The sequence below is a fragment of the Dama dama genome, chromosome 4 (genome assembly GCF_033118175.1).
Source record: "Dama dama isolate Ldn47 chromosome 4, ASM3311817v1, whole genome shotgun sequence".
NCBI classification, from domain to species: domain Eukaryota; kingdom Metazoa; phylum Chordata; class Mammalia; order Artiodactyla; family Cervidae; genus Dama; species Dama dama.
Window position 1 is genome coordinate 9188747 of NC_083684.1, and position 21343 is coordinate 9210089.

Here is a 21343-nt window from a genome sequence, read left to right on the forward strand (position 1 = left end):
GAAGACAGTGTTGAATATCTTTGTCTCATGATAGTGAAGGGGTTCTTAGACATAAAAAGCAAAGGCCATAAAGGAAAGGATGTGCAAATTTAATTAACATCTTGTGTTATTCAAAAGTTCATTAAAAAGCATTGAATACAAAATACATTATGTTTTCCTTTTAATTCAAGGACATTAACAACATTGTTAATTAGAGTTCCCTCTTGAAAACCTAGGTTTTTGAAGCTTTCTGATACCAATTCTCTAACACTACAACTGGGATTTTGCCTCAAAAAAGAAACTTTTCTAAAACAAAAACAGTAAGCATTTTTTAAAGTCATAAAATATTTAACAATGCTGTCTTTTGGTACATTTCCCAGACTAGCAGAGTGTAAAAGAAGTGGAAGAAACCAATTATTTTAAGATTATATAACAATCAATGATGCATCATATCAGGAAACATTATTTTGAATTTAGAATTCTATTCTCAGTCAGATTGTGAATTTAGAAATTTTTAAAAAGCCATTTAGACTTACAGAACTCAGAAAATGTATCTTTTTTTTTCTTTAGAAAATGTATCTTTTACATGACCTTTCTAAGGGAAGCTGAGTATGTACCCCAAGGAAGTTAAAGAGTGATGACTAATCAAGACAGTATGGTACTGGCACAAAGACAGAAATATAGATCAATGGAACAGAATTGAAAGCCCAGAGATAAATCCACGAACCTATGGACACCTTATCTTCGACAAAGGAGGCAAGGATATACAATGGAAAAAAGACAACCTCTTTGACAAGTGGTGCTGGGAAAACTGGTCAACCACTTGTAAAAGAATGAAACTAGAACACTTTCTAACACCATACACAAAAATAAACTCAAAATGGATTAAAGATCTAAATGTAAGACCAGAAACTATAAAACTCCTAGAGGAGAACATAGGCAAAACACTCTCCGACATGAATCACAGCAGGATCCTCTATGACCCACCTCCCAGAATATTGGAAATAAAAGCAAAAATAAACAAATGGGACCTAATGAAACTTAAAAGCTTTTGCACAACAAAGGAAACTATAAGCAAGGTGAAAAGGCAGCCCTCAGATTGGGAGAAAATAATAGCAAATGAAGCAACAGACAAAGGATTAATCTCAAAGATAAACAAGCAACTCCTGAAGCTCAATTCCAGAAAAACAAATGACCCAATCAAAAAATGGGCCAAAGAACTAAACAGACATTTCTCCAAAGAAGACATACAGATGGCTAACAAACACATGAAAAGGTGCTCAACATCACTCATTATCAGAGAAATGCAAATCAAAACCACAATGAGGTACCATTACACGCCAGTCTGGATGGCTGCTATCCAAACGTCTACAAGCAATAAATGCTGGAGAGGGTGTGGAGAAAAGGGAACCCTCTTACACTGTTGGTGGGAATGCAAACTAGTACAGCCACTATGGAGAACAGTGTGGAGATTCCTTAAAAAACTGGAAATAGAACTGCCATATGACCCAGCAATCCCACTCCTGGGCATACACACTGAGGAAACCAGATCTGAAAGAGACACGTGCACCCCAATGTTCATCGCAGCACTGTTTATAATAGCCAGGACATGGAAGCAACCTAGATGCCCATCAACAGACGAATGGATAAGGAAGCTGTGGTACATATACACAATGGAATATTACCCAGCCATTAAAAAGAATTCATTTGAATCAGTTCTAATAAGATGGATGAAACTGGAGCCCATTATACAGAGTGAAGTAAGCCAGAAAGATAAAGAACATTACAGCATACTAACACATATATATGGAATTTAGAAAGATGGTAATGATAACCCTATATGCAAAACAGAAAAAGAGACACAGATGTACAGAACAGACTTTTGGACTCTGTGGGAGAAGGTGAGGGTGGGATGTTTCGAGAGAACAGCATGTATATTATCTAGGGTGAAACAGATCACCAGCCCAGGTGGGATGCATGAGACAAGTGCTCGGGCCTGGTGCACTGGGAAGACCCAGAGGAATCGGGTGGAGAGGGAGGTGGGAGGGAGGTCAGAATGGGGAATACATGTAACCCCATGGCTGATTCATGTCAATGTATGACAAAACCCACTGCAATGTTGTCAAGTAATTAGCCTCCAACTAATAAAAATAAATGAGAAAAAAAAAAAAAAGAGTGATGACTAAGAGAAAGATGGGCCAAAAAAAAAAAAAAAAAAATAGTGGATTTAACCAGGAGTCTTAGATGGACTTCTGTGCAACAGTACTAGTAGCCACCTAACCAGATAGGAACAGAAGAAGGAATATCCTCAGGAAAAATAATGAAATAGATTTCAGCAACAGACAAACTGGTTAAGAATCTCACAATTTTAAGAACAGGGTGAAGAAGGTACCATTTTTTCTCTCAGTGGGGGAAAAAAAAAAACCTGAAAGACAGCACAACTTCAGGAAAAACACAAACTTACAAGAAAATTATGAAGCACATATAAAGCAAACAAAAACTTGGTGTGTGTGTGTGTTTATTTTTTAGCCACCCACCACCTCCGTTTCGCTTACAGTGTGATGAAGAACTATAAAACTTTCAGAAGACAATGTCGAATATCTTTATGTCCATGATGGTAAAGGAGTTCTTAAACTAGATACAAAAAGCAAAGACCATAAAGGAAAGAATGGGTAAATTTAATTACTTAAGATCTTGTGTTATACAAAGGTTATCACAAAGAAAATGTAAAGACAAGTCACAAACTGGGAGACAATATCTGAAATACAAATCACTGACATAGGACTGGCATTCAGAACATATCAAGTACTTCTAAAAATCAATACGAAAATGACAAACAAAAGACCTGGATAGAGAAATACAAGTGGCCAACAAAAATATTAATAGGAAAAGATGCTTAACCTCATTAATCAGTGAAACACAAAATGAATCACAATGAGATGTCACTTGTCAACCACCCAACAGCCAAAAATTTTGAAGTCTGAGAATGCTGATTGTTATTGAGGTTGTAGGGCAGCTGGAACTATGGAGGCATAAACAGATATACGCATGCTCAGTTGTGTCGACTCTTTGGGACCTCATGGACTGTAGCCCACCAGACTCCTCTGTCCATGGGATTGTCCAAGCAAGAGTACTGGAGTGGATTGCAATCTCCTCCTCCAGGAGGAAACTCCAGGGTCAGGATCTTCCTGACCCAGGGACCAAACCCGTGTCTGCTGCATTGCAGGCAAATTCTTTACCACTGAGCTACCTGGGAAGCCCATAAGTAGATAACAACCATCTGGAATAATGTTGAATGAAGATACTCATGATCTACCTTTTTAGCTCCTAGGCAAATATCCTACAGCACTGGTACCAGGAGATACAGACAAGATTGTTCCTAGTAGCACTGTAACAGTGAATGTGTATTGCTTTAGTTGTGTCCGACTCTTTGTGACCCATGCACTATAGCCCACCAGGCTCCTCTGTCCACGGAATTCTCCAGGCAAGAATACTGGAGTGAGTTGCCATTTCCTTCTCCAGGGGATCTTAACAACTCAGGGACTGAACCTGGGTCTCCTGCATTGCAGGCAGATTCTTTACCATCTGAGCCACCAGGAAAGCCCAAATATTCCATTAGGTAGGTAAAAATGAAAATTATTTACCTCTTTATAGATGATGGGGGGCGCTCAGTAGAAAAGGGTGACAAGGGCATTCCTGACACCATTCCAGAGAGTATAAGTTGGTACTTCATTTTTGGAGTAATTTGGCATTTTCACATTTAAAAGATGGATGCTGTTTGATCCAGCAGTTCTATTTCTAGGAATCTTTACTATAGATACACAAACTCAGTCATCTCCTGGGGTCCTCTCCCACCACGAGCTTGGATTCCCAGGAGTGAGTCTTTTATTTTGTCTATTTTATTTGGAAACTTGATTCCAAGGGGACCAATCCCTCAGTCACTCTCTGCCTCTTCATCCTGTGCTCAATGAACTCCTATCCATCCTTTATTTGAACTAAAAATTTCTATTCAAAAATGTTTTCCTGACTCTCCACAGTAAAGTAGGCCACCCTTTACCCATTCTCATTATTTATTCTTAGAGCACAATCAACAGTTGCACATTTATTTATAGGACTTTTTACTTAGCATCTGCACTCCCCACCAGAGCAAAGGCTTTGACTATTCTGTTCCAGGGCCTGACCCAGGGCTAACTCATGAAAACACTGGACTGGGCACTTTGTCCTGAAACCTTATCTGGGTTCACCTAGGGGCTTGCTGGAAACCCGCTGTGCCCTGCAGCTCTTGCAGAGACTTGTCCAGAAGGCCCCATATGCAGGCAGCAACATCTGAGAGCCAGTCACTGGCATCCTGGAACCTCAGGAGACAGGTGAGAAGGAGTGGGTCACACAGCAAAAGCCATTCGCTGTGCTGTCGCCGAGACAACTTGTGACCCTGGCAGGGACAAAGGAAACTTGTGGATGCCAGGATCAGGCTGGGCTCCGAGCCCCAACCCAAATGCCTTCCTGGATCCCACTAGGGATCGGTGACTGCATGTCAGCCTCTGGCACCATGAACCTCTGGCTGGACCTTCTTTGCCCAAACATAGCACATTGCAGATTTCCTGGCTGACTCCTCCACTTAACCATGTACTCCTTCCAGGTGGGGCCAGGAGTCTGCTTTTATCCCCAGAGGCTATCCTGGGGTTGGGGGGGCCACATATGGCGAGGAAAGGGGCCGGTGGCAGGGGCCCCATTACCCCAGCCCACTGCCCACCTTGAGATGTTTGCAGCTCAATGCCAGGACAGAGGCAATCATTTTGTAACATTTAAAAATATCGAACCACTATGTTGTGCACCTGGAACTTATGTAGCACTATAGGTCAATTATGTAACTAAAAGTACAATAAAATTTTGGAGAGAAGGTGAGAAGAGGTGGAGGCATTAAATCTCCATCTCTTAGAACATTTTTATTTTATTTTTGGCCACGCCATGTGGCTTGCAGGATCCTATTTCCCCCATCAGGGACTGAACCCGGGCCCTTGGCAGTGACAGCGCAGAGTCCCAACCACTAGACAGCCAGAGAATTCCCTCATAACATTTATAAATTTTAAAATTGTGTTTTTCTCCTCTTTTTATTGTATCTATCTGAGGTGGCTGATGTTAATTAAACCTAGTACCGTAATCATTTCCCAGTATAGGTAAATCAAACCATCACGCTGTACACCTTAAACTTATAGAATGATGCATGTCAATTCTTCCTCAATAAAACTGAAAACAAACAAAAAAACCCCCAAAATGTCAGGACAGCTCCTTGACACTTGAGAGACCCACATCTCTGGGTAATGATATGGCTTTTGAAGCCTGTGATGGAGTCTTCTGCTGCATCCCCAGCTCAGTTTACTTGCTAGAACCATAAGCATCAAAGTCAAAGATGTAAGTTATTAAGCCATGTGACCCTAGCCTAAGTCATCAATAAATTCTGCATTTTAAATACCTTCTTCTACTGTGAGAAGGGGCAGATGGAAGCTTTATAGGGCCCGAAGTTTCTACAGCTAGACAGGTCCTTAACTGAGGCATCCTGAAGTTTCGGCTTCAAGGTCAGTATCCATCTGCTCCCTGCGAGGAAAGAAATGGAAAGTGCCAGATTGCCCTTGACCTGCCTGCTTTGCAGTGAGGACGTGGGTCTACAATCCAGGTCCCACCAGGCTGAGAAGGGGAAGCCAGCAACCTCCAGAATCCCTCCTGGTGACTGACGGCCTCAGCGAGAGCAGCTCCCTCCCTCCCAGCGGGAATAGGCTTAGGTGTTCTGGTGGCAACTGTCAGTCCGCAGACCAGCTCTGTATTCCGGTGTAACGGGTATTCTATTTGTGTGGACTCCAATCTGCTCCCCTGTCCTTCCCAGAGGTTCTGTGACCCTTCTCCCTCATTTTCAACATTTTTTGAGCACTTGTTGGCTTTTATTTCCTGAATTCAAGACTAGCTCTTACATATCCTCCCCTTTCGCCTACCCCCCACCTCCATTTTTAAAATCCAGCCTCTGTTTCATAAGACCCTCTGCTGGTGGAGCCAGGGTGCTGTAGCTTGCAGCTAGGAACTGTATTTTGTTCTCCTCCAGGGCCTGGCACAGAAGGACCACAGGAGGACAGCCACCCTAGAGCCTTTTTCCTTCCAAGCTCCTGGCAAGCTTTATCTAGGTACACCCACCCCGTGACTTGCCCCCCAGGCACTGATCTTGCTGCCAGCCTCTTGCTCTGCCACACGCTCTGTCTGGCCTGCTGCCCGAGCCTGCCAGCCTTCCTTCCCTCCACTTTGTCTGCTCACTGCCTCCCTCCAGGCTTATCCAGGAAGCTCCCTAGATTCTGCACTTTGAACCCTGAGCTTACCACTTCCCACATCTCACCTCGCAGCTGCGGTCCTAGCTACGGCCGACTGCTGAGCCCTTGGGCAGACAGGATGGGAAAATCTGACCCTTCTTGGTCAAGGAGACAGGTCTCTGCAGGCCTGATGCACCCTCTCCACCCCACTATGGTCCCAGAGCAAACCTCCCTCTCTCTCTTCATCTTCCTTTCATCCTGTAGCTTTGGACAAGTCTCTTCACTTTTGCATTTTGCTTCTCCAACTTTACAGGCCATAAACTCTAATTTGTATCACAGGTTAAATATGTTTATTTCCGTAACTAGGAACTTTCCCATCAGGACAAATCAAAGGTTCACCTTACTTAGGCAGGTGATGGGGTCGTGTGGGCTCCTGGGAGATTGGGTCAGAGAGAGACTAAGGGGAGACCCCAAGATAGAGACTTGGCTGATTTCTTGCTGAAGATACAGATGAATATAAAAGCATTGGCTTTGGTGGCACGTGGTGCCAGAGGATTTGGGGGAACAGAGTCTGGGGGGGGGGTGCCATGGAGGGGGAGATGTACTGACTTCAGGGGCCAGCTGGCCACAGTACCCCTCCAGTCCCAGGTAGGGCTGGGCCAGCCTTCTCAGCTGCAGGATGAGGCATCCTGAAGGGGACTGAGAAGGAAAGAAAGTGCTGCAGAAGGAGCCAAGTCGTCACAGAGTCTGGGGCGTGTGCCGTGGAGGGGGAGATGTACTGACTTCCGGGGCCAGCTGGCCACATTATCCCTCCAGTCCCAGGTAGGGCTGGACCAACCTTCTCAGCTGCAGGATGACGCATTCTGAGGGAGACTGAGAAGGAAAGAAAGTGCTGGAGAAGGAGCCAAGTCATCTGAACTTATTCCCTGTGCCCAGAAGTGGGGGAACCAGTCTGCTTTCTATGAAGAGTGTTCCTGTGGGTAATTCAGCTCCTACGTGCTGTTGATTAGTCACTTCAGTCATGTCTGATTCCTTGCCCCCATGGACTGCAGCCCACCAGGCTCCTCTGTCCATAGGATTCTCCAGGCAAGAATGGTGGAGTGGGTTGCCATGCCCTCCTCCAGGGGATCTTCCTGGGTCTCCTGCACTGCAGGCAGATTCTTTACTGCTGAGCCACCGGGGGAAACCATTCAGCTCCTAAAGAGGACTCGAAAGAAAGAGAAGTGGGCAGAAAGAAACTAGTTTGGGAACTTGGTCCTGGCCTGCTACAGGTGGGACCTCCCAAACTCTGCGCCACCGCATACCCAGCCCCTTTGGCACCACGCGTGGGTCTCCTGGCCCTGGTGACTGCCAGCCCCAGCTGGGGGCCTCTGCTACGGCCCGGGGTGCTCGGCAGTGGACGAGGCCCAGCTGAAGCTGCTCGGGCCGCGCGGCAGCACCAGGTCCAGGCTGAGGTCGCGCTGCTCGTCCTCGGAGAACACTGGCCGGTAGCCCAGCAGCTGCAACGCGCCAGCACACAGCTCCTGCACACGGCGGATCTTGGCGAAGGGCAGGGCGTGGCGCCAAGCCTGCGAGACGTTCAGCGCGTCCCTCGACGTGGTCTTGAAGGCCTCGCGGCGCGCGCCGGGCCCGACGCCGTGCGTGATGTTGTGGATCCAGGCCTCGAGCTGCGGCGTGAGGCTCAGGCCCGCGAAGGCGTACAGCTCTCGGATCTCCGGCAGCGGCGCCCGCGCCAGGTCCTCGAAGCGCACGAGGCGGTAGCGGCCGCGCAGGGCCGGCGGCGGCTTGCGCGTGGCCGCCTCGGCGATGCGCACGTGGCTGCGGCACACCTCCCGCACCACGCGCAGCTCCGGGTCGGCCTCCACCCACTTGCCGTTGGTGCCCAGCACGATGCCGTTGTCGCGCGCCAGCGCCTTGGCCGTCTGCTCGCGCGAGCGCAGCACGGCGCGCGGGTCGCGCACCAGGTGCACGATGCGCAGGCGGAGCGCGGGGTCGCTGAGCAGCGGGTAGAGCACCTCCAGGTTGAAGAAGCGCACCTCCTTGAGCACCACGTGGCTGTAGGAGCGGCAGGCCTCCTGCGCCAGGCCGAAGGGCCGCCGCGCGCACAACGGCTTGCACACCGCCTCGCTGCTGATGGCGCCGCGCGGGAAGGCGCTGCAGGCGGGCGGCGAGCACAGCGCCCGGCTCTCCGCCCACTGGAAGAGGTCTGACAGGTTGCGCCTCCATGGCAGGTAGGCGTCGAACACGTCCATGTCGCAGAGGAAGACGGAACGCACCAGGTCGCGTACCGCCATGTGGAGCGCCAGGGCGCTGCCCTGCGACAGGGCGGCCCACACGTGCCACGCGGGCTCCATGAGGTAGAAGACGTCGGGGTGCTGACTGAAGAGCTGGCCCACGAAGGACGAGCCTGAGCGCCACGAGGACAGCACCAGCACGTGCACGCGCTCCTCGCCGCTCGCCGGGGGCGGCAGTCTGGGCCGGGAGACCAAGAAGAGCAGGAGGCCGGTCTGCGCTAGCAGGAGCGCGGTCACCGCCGTGCTGGAGACGCGCCGCAGCCACATGCCGCCGGCCGCAGACCTGCAGACGGAGCGGGCAGTAGCCGTCGGGGACCAGGGGCCGCTCGCCCATCCCACATCCCGTCTGGGGATGCGGGGGAGCAGCCCTGGAACTTGCCCACCGCCCCCAGAGAGACCATCCCACTGGGGACCTCCCAAGTCAGGAGCGCGACTTGAAGGCATGAGCAGTCTTCGCAGAGCCAAAGGCCAGTTGCACAAGACTATGGGCAATGATTTTCCATTTGTCTCTCTTTCTGTCCTGCAGCCCTTTTCTTTCTCCAGGGGCAACATATATGTAAAACGGAAGTCCTGCTTTTTGCTTAAAATTCTTATAGGGGAGCAATTTTAGGTTGTTTACCTAAATAGCTTGCTGGGTGATTTAGCAGAGCCTTCCCAACTCAGCCACTTCCTAGCCTGTGATCTCGGAGCAAACACTTCGTTGCTCTGTGACTCAGTTCACCCATCTGTAAAAGGGGATTCATTGTGGTCCTGGAGTACCGGGATGAGCCCCGGGGGCTGGGGCATGTAGTAACTCTCATCACCAAAAACTTGCACTTTCTGCGTAGTGTGCTTCTGCATTGTTTGACTTTTTAAATAAGCAGATATCACTTTTGCTATTAAAAATAAATAGACAAAGAACAGCAAGTGTTGCTCTCACCCACGGAGAGTGAAGTCCTACAGGAAGCACGGATTCCCAAGGGAAGATATCCTTCTGGATTGGTGGGAGTTGGCAGAAGGAACCAGCTAAGGGAGCGGAAGGACGGAGCCAGAGAAGGGGAGAGATGAGGGCAGGCCCCTTTCCATGCCGAGGTTACTTACTGCTGTCCCGGGCTGCTGGGAGGGCTGCCCACCTCGATCACAGATCCATGGGAGAGGCCTGGAGGTTTTTCAGGGCCTGGAAGGCAGGAGAGGGGCTGGGTCAGATGGCCCTGGACGCTGGGAGGGCTCTGTCTTCCCAGACTGACAGAAGTTCCCCTCGGAGTCTAGTTGCCCTTCCCCTGGCTGGAGCTGGGCAGGGACAAGCAGCTGGCTGGATACATTTTCCCAGATGGACGTGAAATGAAAGTCTCTCCTGCTGGGTTTGAGTCTCTCTGATGCCACTCAGGAGCTGGGAGACCTGGGACAAACGACTTAAGTTCTCCAAGACTCAAGTTTCCTCCTTTGTAAAATGGGGATGATAACATTTTCATCTTAAGGTTGTCGAGAGGAATGCTGCTGCAAACACATATGAGGAAAGGGTTTGGTAAAGTGCCACACATGCTCCTTGTTACTGATGTAGTGGTCAGCTGTGTCTGAGAGGAGGCACCATGGGGAGTCTCCGCCCAGAGAAGACCCCTGAGGTCACCTATGCTTGGAATCCCAGCATCTCCCAGGCCCCCTGCAGCCCCCGAACACGCCGGAGTCCTTTAGTGGATTTTTTTTCTTTTTTTTTTTTTAGTTCTACCAGTTTATTGCTACCAACCCATCTCCCTCCACCCTCGTCCACACATGCTCAGTCATGTAATCCCATGGACTTTAGCCCGCCAGACTCCTCTGTCCATGGATTTTTCCAGGCAAGAATACTGGAGTGGGTTGCCATTTCCTTCTCCACCTTTAGTGGATCTTAAGAATGTCCCGGGGTGCAGAGGGAAGGATAAAGTGGGGGACTGAGACTGACATATACACATACTATATATAAAAGAGATGACTAATAAGGACCTGTTATAGCACAGTACTCTGTGGTGACCCAATAGGAACAGAATCTGAAAAAGAGTGGGTATGGACGGAATCACTGATTCATTTTGCCATACAGCGGAAACTAACACAACATTGTAAACTAACTGTACTCCAATACCAACTAATTAAGAAAGACTGCCCCACAGAGGGTCCTCCAGAATGAAAGGGACCCCGAGCCCAGTCCCCACACCCCCAGGTCCCAGAGTTTCCTGCTCTTTGCACTGTTCTTCCTGCAGCCATCTGAAGGATGAGCCGCTCGGGAGGGGAAGGACCTGGAGGTTTCCTCTTTCCTTTCCCGGCATTTGCTCCCCACCAGGACGCCTTCACTGGCCGTGTCCCCACTGAGGGCAGCTGGCGTCTAGACTGTGAGCACAGAGCCCCCATCAACACCCCCCTTGTCAGGGGCCTGCAGGATGCCCAACAGCTCTTGTTTCCTGCTCAGTACCTCCCTGGGTCCCTGGAAGACCTGGGCAGCAGCCACCCACCTGCTCTGCACACGTTACCCCCTCTCCTCGAGGGTGTGCTTCCCAAGAACGGGGTACAAGAGAGGGAGGAAACTCTGACTCCTCTTTACTGACATAAATTACCTCAAGGGCTAGGTGATTTGGGGCTACCTTGGCGGCTTAGTGGTAAAGAACCCACCTGCTAATGCAAGAGACGCAGGTTCAATCCCTGGATTGGGAAGATCCCCTGGAGAAGGGAATGGCAGCCCACTCCAGTATTCTTGCCTGGGAAATCCCATGGACAGAGGAGCCTAGTGGGCTACAGTCCATGGGGTCACGGATACAACTTAGCAACTAAGCAAGCATATAGCTAGGCGATTTAACACAACAGCCCCTGAGGTGGGCATTATGATCTCAGTTTTTTTAGTTTAATTTATTTATTTTGGCTGCATCACTCAGCTTGTGGGCTCCCAACTTCTTGACCAGGGATCAAACCCAGACCCTCGGCAGTGAAAGCTTGGTGTCCCAACCACTGGACCGCCAGGGAATTCCCTATGATCTCAGTTTTTTAGACGAAGGACCCAAGGTTTGGAGAGACAGCAAGGGACCGCAAACCAGGACTTATTTCGAGGTTTCTGGCACTTTCTGATCACAGGCTGCTGGCCTCTCACACGACCCCAATACTTGGGCCCAAACACAGCTGCCGGGGCCCGCCTCACCCTCCCCTGGCAAGGAGGATCTTACCCCCAGGCCGAGATGCTTGTTACCTGCGCTCCAGGGATGCCAGAGGTCTTCTTAAGTGGCTCACACTATACAGGAACTGGTATCTGATCCTCCAGTTGGAACTCCAGGACTAGGAAGCAGATGGGAACATCCTGCCCACGCAGGGTGTCCAGAGAATCCAGGCCCCAGCTGGGAGTTTTCTGAGAAGCCACCTTACATTCAGCATACCACCAACTGGCCCAGGGTTCAAGTGAGGAAGAACATGTCAGGCAGGCACTGGGATGTGTATTTGATCTTCTTGATTGAATTTTATTCTCCCCAAGTCCCTGGAAGGTAAAAATCATCCTGTGTGTTTTAGTTGATGCAATGGGGCTTAGAGACATGAATACACAGCTGGTGAGGGGTAGGGCGGGGTTTGAATCCAAGTGCCAGGCCCCCAGTGTCGGGCTCTGGGTGGCCCCACTCCTAAACCTTTGCCCAATGAAGCTCCCCACTCTGGAAGGCTCATCTGCCTCTCCTATGAATCCTTTGTAATAGTTTGTGGGCACATATTTATTATTTGTCTAATTTTTGAAAAGGTGATACAAGGAAGTGGTACAAAATTCTGTGTGTGTGGAGCTTTCTCCTTTTGGGAATCTTCCTACAATGTTGATGGAAATCGTATTACTAAGCTGGTGCAACCACTATGGAGAAGAGTATGGAGATTTCCCAAAAAACTAAAAATACAGCTACCATATGATCCAGCAATCCCATTCTTGGGCATATACCTGAAATGACAACTCTAATTAAAAAGATACATGCACCCCAATATTCATTTGTTGTTGTCGTTAAGCAACCTGAAGGTCCATAAACAGATGAATGGATAAAGAAGATAAGGTACATATATCCAATAGAATATTTCCAAGCCTTAAAAAGAATAAAATAATGCTATCTGCAGCAACACAGATGGGCCTAGAGATTATCATACTAAGTCAGACAGAGAAACACAAATACTTTATGATATCACTTATATGCAGAATCTAAAAAAAAAAAAGATACAAATGAACTTATTTACAAAACAGAAATAGACTTACAGACATAGAAAACAAACTTGTGGTTACCAAAGGGAGGAGGGGGATAAACTGGAAATTTGGGATTAACAGATATACACTACTATATATAAAATAAATAATAAGGACCTACTGTATAGCACAGGGAACTGTATTCAATATTTTGTAATAACCTATACTGGAGAAGAATCATATGTGTGTATATATATGTGTATGTATGTATTTGCTATACACCTGAAACAGTGTTAATAAACTATACTTAAATAAAAATAAATAATAAAAGTTTTAAAGTGTATAAGACCTAAAAGAAAAAAGCATATACATACTAGAAATTCTGTAAATATCCTAAAATTTTATATGAAATTCTTTATTGTATGTTCATGCACTATATCATTCATTCTGTAAACATTTATTATGTGGCTACTATGTGCAAAGCATGAAAGTAAGTATTGACATGTGGCCACTGCCTTCAGCTTAATTTCTAGCTGAGAAGGTCACCACGAAGCAAGTGATCATTTAACCACAAGCATGGGCAGTGTCCACGGGGTCACAAAGAGCTGGACGCGACTGAGCGACTGAACTGAACTGATAAGAAATATAATGAAGGGCAAGGACAGTGCTGTGGGAGCCTGCAGCTGAGGGCAAGAAGGAAAGTCTTTCCTTAGCCAAGTGCTTTTTGAATTGGGATCTGATGGCTGAGCAAGGAATAACCGTGGGAAGGGCTGTGTGAGGGAGCAGGCAGAGAGAAGAGGTCAGTATGTAGGATGAAGCAGCATCTCTGAAGGCTCCGAGAAGGAGCATTTCATGCTCAAGGGTCAGAGGAAGGCCAGAGAGGCTGTAGGCACAGTATCTCACGGAAAAAAAAAAAAAAAAAGAAACCATCCCACTGACCCCAGCCCCATTCGTGGCAGATTTTCTGTTAAAGAAAGCAAAACCTGGTGACTGGTGCTTTCCTGGACGTCTCACAACCAGACACTGCTGACGGCGTCACAGCCCAGGACTTTCAACTGGTTCTTGCCCTGTTCCATGCAGTCTACCCAGAACTGCGCCTTGAATTTCCCCAAACCTCTTCCATTCCCTCCTCCTCACTATATACAGAACATCATTAGTGTACAGTTATGATTAGAGAAATAGTTCCTGCCTCCAGGCCTCTGAAACAAACTTAGTTCAGTAAGAAGTACGTGAAGAGGAAAGTGTCAGGACTTCCCTGGTGGTCCAGTGGTCAGGACTCGGGGCTTTCCACACCAAGGGCCAGGGTTCACTCCCTGGTCAGGGAACTTAAGATCCCGCAAGCCACTAGGCACGGCCAGAAAAAAGGAACGTGTTCTGTAAATACAGTAATTTGGAGGGAAGAAAAGGGACTAAGAAAGAAAAGGGCTCTGTCCTGCTTTCTATGGGCTTCCCTGGTGGCTCAGACGGTAAAGAATCCGCCTGCAATGCAGGAGACCTGGGTTCCATCCCTGGGTGGGGAAGATCCCCTGGAGGAAGGCATGATAACCCACTCCAGTATTCTGGCCTGGAGAGTCTCCATGGACAGAGGAGCCTGGTGGGCTACAGTCCATGGGGTCGCAAAGCTCAGACATGACTGAGCTTTCTATAATAATAGCTAATATGATAGATAGCCCATAGAAAAATGCCAATCAATTTTATCAAAAAGCCTGGAGGGACTTTGTTTTGTATCCCAGGTTAGCAAGATTAGCTTTTCAATAGTAGAGAGCTTAGATCCTGTGTATTCAGGCCACTAAGACACATTGCCCATCACACACTGGAGAACATGGAACTGGTCCTGCATTGACAGGTACAGTTTTTTAATGTCTGTCCTTTCAGAAACAGTAGCTGTATACTCACAAATTCAGTGCCTACAAACTATAAGGCAAGGGGTATGTGGGCTCAGTCGCTCATTAAAAAAAAAAAAAAAAAGTACGCTTGATGTCACATTTCAGGAGGTAGAGATTGCAAAAATCTTATTTTTTTCAAATAAAAAATAACCTAATATTAAGATCATTGAATTGCTTTAAAAAAAAAGTGAAGAATCCTGTCAGAGTAAGACAGTAAGTGTCATGTCAGGGATTGCCCCAAAGCCTGAGTGAGATGATATTAATAAATATTTGCTGAATTGATATCAGGCACTCTGTGATCCAAATCAGAAGGGAGTGATTCCCCACTTGTCCTGTATTTCTTTCTGCCGAGCACCTTAACGTTAACGACAGTTTCTAGTCATCCCTGACTAGCTCTTGGTCTGAGACAGAAGGAGTCCCGTTTTATCCGACGTGCCCGTGGGAACACTGAGCCGCAGGGCAGAGGAGGCTTGGCAGGGCAGGTGCGGGCCGACAGGCATCTGCCCTCTGGGCCGGACTCACCCGCAGGCCCGCTCTGGCTTCAGCTCTGGCTTCAGCTCCTCCGTCTCCAGCGTCTCCCAGCCCTGCGGTCTAAGGCAGTGAAAGGTAATCCTAGGTACCACCCCCTGGCTCAGATTTCTTTGTTTGGCATCAGCTGCAGGCCATTCTGTTCAGGAATCCCAAAAGCTAAAGAAAAGAGATTTTGGATGAGGCATGTGTGGACCTGAGGCATCAAGGGCCACCCCTGGAGACGAACCAGCTCTGATGGAGCCCAGGGGATCTGTTGGAGAGAAGGCTGACACGGAGGGCAAGAAAGAGGAGGAAAGATGGGAAGGGAGAGAGAAAAGAAGAACAAGAGATGGGAAAAGCACCGAGGGAGGAAAGGGGAGAGAGAGGAGAAAGATGGATGCCTGTGGTGGTGTGGGAATCATGGAATACCACCTGTGAGGGCTTCCTACGTACCAAGTCTTTCCCACCCGTCTTCCTCTGAAGATCAGATCAGGATTATCTCACAACAATCCTATCAGGTGCGTCTGATGTGCTACCCTATTTTACAGAAGAGGAAACTGAGGCTTAGAAAGGTTCAGGAACTTGCCCACACACAACAGTCAGAATTTGAACTCCAGCTGTCTAACTTTAGAGCACTTCACTACATAATGCTAAGTGAAAAAAAAGACAGCAACACAGCAAAACTTTCAGTGTGTTAAAAATACATGCATATCAAAGGACACCATCAAGAAACTGAAAGGATATCCACAGATGGGAGAAAATATTTGCAAATCATATAAATAGCAAGGGACTTGTACCCATATATAAAGAGCTCTTACAATGGAACAATAATAAAAAAAAAAAAAAACCCTGATTTTAAAATAAGCAACAGATTTGAGTGGATATTTCTCTAGAGAAGATGGACACATGGTCTATAAGTGCATGAAAAGATCCTTGATAGCTTCAGTCATTAGGAAAATGCAAATCAAAACTACATTGGGATACCACTTCCCATCCTCTAGGTTGGCTGTAATAAAAAGACAGATAATAGCAAGTGTTAGTGAGAATATGGTGAAACTGGAACCCTCATAGACTGCTGGTGGGAATGTAAAACGGGATTGCTGTGGAAAGCAGGTCATCCCTCAAGTAAACATAGAATTACCATGTGATCCAGCAATTCTACTCTAAAATACACAAATCCAAGAGAATCAAAAATATGTCTACACAAAAACGTGCTCATGAACTTTCACAGCAGCATTAATCATAATAGCCCCAAAGTGGAAACATCCTAAATGCCTATCAGTTGATGAATGGATAAGCAAAATGTGGTGTACTCATATAACTGAATATCCTCTGGCAATAAGAAGGAATGAAGGACTGATACGTGCTGCAACACGGATGAACCTTCCCGTGATTAATGCACAAGACTGAATATACTGTAAACCAGTGAAATGTACACTTAACACAACTTCAAAGAATGTGAGTTATATCTCAATAAAGCTGTTACTTAAACAAACAAAACCACAAATTATTTAGTATAGGAAGAAATCCAGAAAGATGCATGCTGAATATTGGTGGTTATTATTCTGTGGCCAGATTACAGGTCATTTTTTTCTTGTTTTATTACTTCATCATTCATTAACAATCAGTTCTGTTTAATCAGTTCAAAGAGGCATGGGTGGAGTTTGCTGACTCAGCTTTTATTGCAGGGAGAGACGCACCCCCAAACCATCTTCCAGCTGACCCGAGTACCTAGGTGGCTAGAGGGGAGGGGCAGAGGATGGAAAACCACCTGCCCTTTGTCAAGGGCTCCAACCCCACACTCAGTCTCAGGGCTCTGGGCTGGGGCCGGCGGTGGTGAAGACGTGCTTGGCCCTAAGCCCTGGCCACATCTGCCATTCCCCTGATGGCCCTGGGGAGCAGCCGTGTGGTATCAGCCGGAGGTAGGGCGGCTACAGTCACAGAGTCCAGATGCTGCTGGAGTAACCAGACCTGCCTGCAGGAACCTACTGGGAAGTGAAATCAAGTTAGTCTGGGAAAGGAGCTTCGAGTCTCCTTGGCTCAGAGCCATGCGGCGGGCATTCCAGAGCAGATGAGCAGATACCAACACAGAAGCCCTTTCCCAAGGCTCTGAACTTTGGGGATCCCCAAAGCACATCTTACACAGCACCTAACGTGGCCTAAATCAGTGCACCTGACAGCTGGAGGCCCCCAAGTCTGGGACTCCCCCTCTTCTCCGAAGTAACACTGGCGGGGAGCGGAGGGGATACGTTTCACCCACTCCTCTCTGGCACCTGCTCCCTGGTGTGGACTGAGCCCTCTCATGCAGGGACAGTCTGGAATATTCTCTGGTTTATTTTTCTTATCTCTTACTTTGATTCATTTATTTTTAAAAAGTAAATCATTTTTTAAAAGACTAAATCATTTTTATCAGTCAATGGCATGGAAAGAAAAAATGAAGGGACTATTTTAGAAGAAAACAACTTGGCCCAGTCACTGAGCTGCCGCCAAGGACTCAGCAGACTCCCTTTCCAGCCCCCTCACTTCCCAAGGCTCTGTATCCCTTGCCCACTGTCTCCTGCGGCCGCCTTCAATAGTATTTATGTCCGCTATCCAGAACCTCCATTCTTTGAACCCCTTTGCTGATGCAAGGAAGAGTACTGATCTGCCTCCTGCTGGCACTGAGGATTATATCCATTTAAGGATTCGATGAAGAAACGGCAGGAAGACCATTACTGCCGTCCAGGGGATTGCTGATGATTACGATAAAAAGAATCTAGTGAAGGCATTTAGGAAGAAATTTGCCTGCAATGGTACTGCATTGAGCATCTAGATGGAGAAGGAATTCAGCTACAGGGTGACCAGCACAAGAACATACGCCAGTTCCTGGTTGAGACTGGACTGGCTAAGGACAGTTCCTGATAGAGACTGGACTTGCTAAGGATGACCAGCTGAAGGTTCATGGGTTCAAGAGCTTTTGGCTCACTGAGGCTTAAGTGAGGATTTCCTTGCAATGAGTAGAAATTCCCTTCTGTCCCTGTCACAAGTTTAAGCACCTCGCAGCTTGTATAATGTAACCATCTGGGGTCTGCTTTTAACTTGGACTAGTGGAACTCCTTCATGCAACAAACTGAACAGAGCCATGCTGTCTAGTCTTGGGGTCCCTCGTTTAAACCGAGGTTAAGCAGAGGCACCTGGCAGTGTCCAGCCTGAACCAAAGGAGTAACAGTAATGCTTCAGCCAAGTCCAGAGCTCCAGGATCACAGGAGGCTGTGTCTGGCTGGAAGTCCCTCAGCAGTCCCTCTGCAGAGTTCCCTATCCTGAGAGAACATCACGACCTGGACAGCCCTCGATGAAGCGGAGAATGGAGGATGGGTGAGGTGGCTATATTGCCAGAGGGAGACTTTGGTGGTCGGGGAAAGATCCCTTGCTGTCTCCAATGTGACCTGGTGAGCAGAGCTTAGAGCAACCACCTTCTAGTGAGGGGCCAGGACATCTGGCTTGCCACCAAGGTCTTTTTGACCAGATATATCCTAAATAATCGATTCCCAAACTAGAAGGTGAGGCCAACCTTCTAATAGTTCAACTTCTGACAAGGGAACAAATTTCAAACCGATGTATCAGTCATAGCTGTAGAGCCTGCAACTCACTAGCAACAGCGGCCCAATGCCATGTGAAGTCACAAACTGATTTTGGGGTTTTTTTTTCCCCGTCCTCTTCAGTTCTAATGTTATGTAATGTATTTAAACCCTTATTTAAATAAAACTTATTTTCAGAAACAACAACAACAAAAAGAAAACAACACAAAACAACCAAAGACAACATGTAGATCTTGTTTGGATTCTGATTCAGACAAACCCAGTGTCAGAAGATATCTTTGAGGTAATCAGAGAAATTTTAATATGGACTGAGTATTAGGTGATATTGGGAAATCTTTGTTAATGCTACTATCACTACAAAGAATACTCCTGTTCATGCATTTCTGTACCTAAATCTCCTGACTAGCCTAGAAGCCAGACTCTATCTCTCTCATACCAGGTAGTAGGGTTAGCACAAGGGCTAAGAGTATGAACTCTATTTGATGACTCACTGGGTGATCTCGAGCAAGTTGAGCAAGTTACTTAATCTCTCTGTGCTTGCTTTTTTTTTTTTTTAAATTTATAAATAGGGGAAATAATATAACTCAACTCATGGGCTTGAAGATTAAATGAATTACTCAGATAACATCTGGTACATAGTTAACTGAAAAGTATTAGTACATAGTTCAAGGATCTTTGAAAAATCCTGCGTCACAACTGTGTTCTATGAATCCAAGAGAAAGCTTGTGCATAAGGAAAATTCAAAGAAAATAGCCCAACCAAGTTCAAGTGACCCTAACAATAGGAAGAATCAAGCCTAGGCAGCAGTGGTGGTGGTGGTTTACTCACTAAGTCGTGTCCAACCCTTGCAACCCCATGGACTGTAGCCCGCCAGGCTCCTCTGTCCATGGGATTCTCCAGGCAAGAGTACTGGAGTGGGTTGCCATTCCCTTCTCCAGGGTATCTTCCCAGCCCAGGAATCGAACCTGGGTCTCCTGCATTACAAGGCAGATTCTTTACCAACTGAGCTACCAGGGAAGCCATACATCCCAAACAGAAGATAGTCAATCATGGCTGAAACCCTGGCTTCTGAAGCCAGATTGGGTTAAAATTGTGCTCTACAACCAGTGGGGTGTGTGACTTTGAGCCAGTCACTCATAACCTCTGGGCTTCAGCTGACTCTGAGAAGGAGGCTCTAGCAGCGTCTACCAGGCAGTCTGGAGAGGATTAAATGGAACAGTCTAACCCTTGGCATGGCCAGGCTCACCGAGCAGCCTGCTATTCTTATTAGCTCTGGCACTTGGCTCACTCACTCATGGCTTCACCTCAGCCAAGGCTTTTCCACTCTTGGGGCCTCACTTTTCCCATCCTCAAGCCTCCAGTACAAGAGGGAAGAGAAAAGAGAGTGAACATCTACTGGGCATCTATGCTGAGGCCCAGGGAGGCGGTCTCTATTACTGCCCATGGTCCAGCAGCTGGGAGCAGGGGCCCCCAGACTCAAATTCAGCTGGATCTGGTTCCGAATTCACTTGCCCGAGCTGCTTTTTCTTCAGGGTTCCGTGGAAAAAGTCCTTGGAGAGTTTTTTGTTTCTGTTTTTTTTTTTTTTTTTTTTTTAAATGAAAGCCATACCCTTTGAAACTCAAGTTGTAAGAGACAAGGGATCCTCAAGAAGTGACCTGTGAAGCTGAAGCCCCAGGAAGACCCTTTCCAACCAGCGATGCCCTTTTCACGTTCTCATAAAAACTACCCTCAGCTCCAACTGGCACAGCCCACGGGGCGCTGCAAGGTCACCGCCTCCCCAGCTGGGCCCCCGGCCGAGGGCCCGGCCGCCCAGGGTGTGGGCATCCCGCACCCTCATCCCGCGGAGAGAGGACGAACCAACGTACCCCAGGCGAGGTGTCCCGGCCCGGGGCAGACGCCTCTGGCCCCAGGCTCTGCCGAGACTCCTGGACGCCGCCTTCACCCAGCTCCGTCCGCAGCCGCTGTCTCCTCGCCGGGACAGTCCGCAGGGTCGTACGGCTCTGAAGGGGCACCCGTGACCCCGGGGCGGAGGGCGCTCCGAAAGGCGTGGACTTGGCAAGCGGGGGCCGTCAATATTGGAGGCACCTGGAGAGCCAAGGCGGCGGGACGCTGGAAACCGGGCAGGAGTCCCCTAAAAAAAAAAAGAGAGGTGTCGTAAGAATGGGATGTTGGGGGAGCCGTCCCGGGGTGGGGGTCGGGGGGCAGGACAAGAAGCAGCCTCGGAGCCCTCTGGGCGCCCGGCCCCGCGCCGCGCGCTACCTGTGCGGCCGCTCAGCGCGGCGGGCCGGAGCCGAGCGCGCACAATGAGGCGCTTTCAGACGTGGCTGCGGTCCCGGAGCGGGCGGGCGGGCGCCGGGGCGGGAGGGGAGGAAGGAAAGAGCCGGTTGGCCCCCGGGCTCGGACTAGCCTGCCCACCGCGGGCCGAGGGGCCACGCCTCGGGGGAGGGGCGGCCGCCCCGGGCGGGCGCGGGCGAGCCCCGGAGAGGAGGGCGCAGGTGGGCCCAGGGGGCAGCCAGGGGCGCGCGGCTGGGCGCGGGGTGTCAGAGGGAGCCCGCCGCGTCGCTTCTCATCCCACTCGTTGAGCAAAGAAGTGTTTCCCCCTCCGATCAATCCCCAGAGAAGGGAGGCTCCTGGGAACACAAAAGGCCCTTGTGAAAG

At 48.4% G+C, this 21343-nt stretch overlaps 1 protein-coding gene and 1 non-coding gene across 3 annotated transcripts; both read right to left on the reverse strand.

Annotated features, from left to right (window-relative positions):
* Positions 1–2636: 2636 nt before the first annotated feature.
* Positions 2637–21045, reverse strand: CHST6 (carbohydrate sulfotransferase 6). Of its 2 annotated transcripts, none has more exons than XM_061137997.1 (5): positions 20945–21045; positions 20551–20816; positions 11754–11943; positions 9647–9722; positions 2637–8849 (listed from the first exon to the last, which is right to left on the reverse strand). In XM_061137997.1, exon 5 carries the CDS (start codon positions 8831–8833, stop codon positions 7646–7648), a length of 1188 nt encoding a protein of 395 aa, XP_060993980.1. In that variant the 5' UTR covers positions 8834–8849; positions 9647–9722; positions 11754–11943; positions 20551–20816; positions 20945–21045; the 3' UTR covers positions 2637–7645. The 2 variants fall into 2 exon arrangements, with proteins under 2 accessions (XP_060993980.1, XP_060993974.1); XM_061137991.1 differs by having other exon boundaries at positions 11754–12035.
* On the reverse strand, positions 19629–19701 carry TRNAT-UGU (transfer RNA threonine (anticodon UGU)). Its single transcript has one exon. It is a non-coding gene; the product is annotated as a tRNA-Thr (tRNA).
* Positions 21046–21343: the final 298 nt, after the last annotated feature.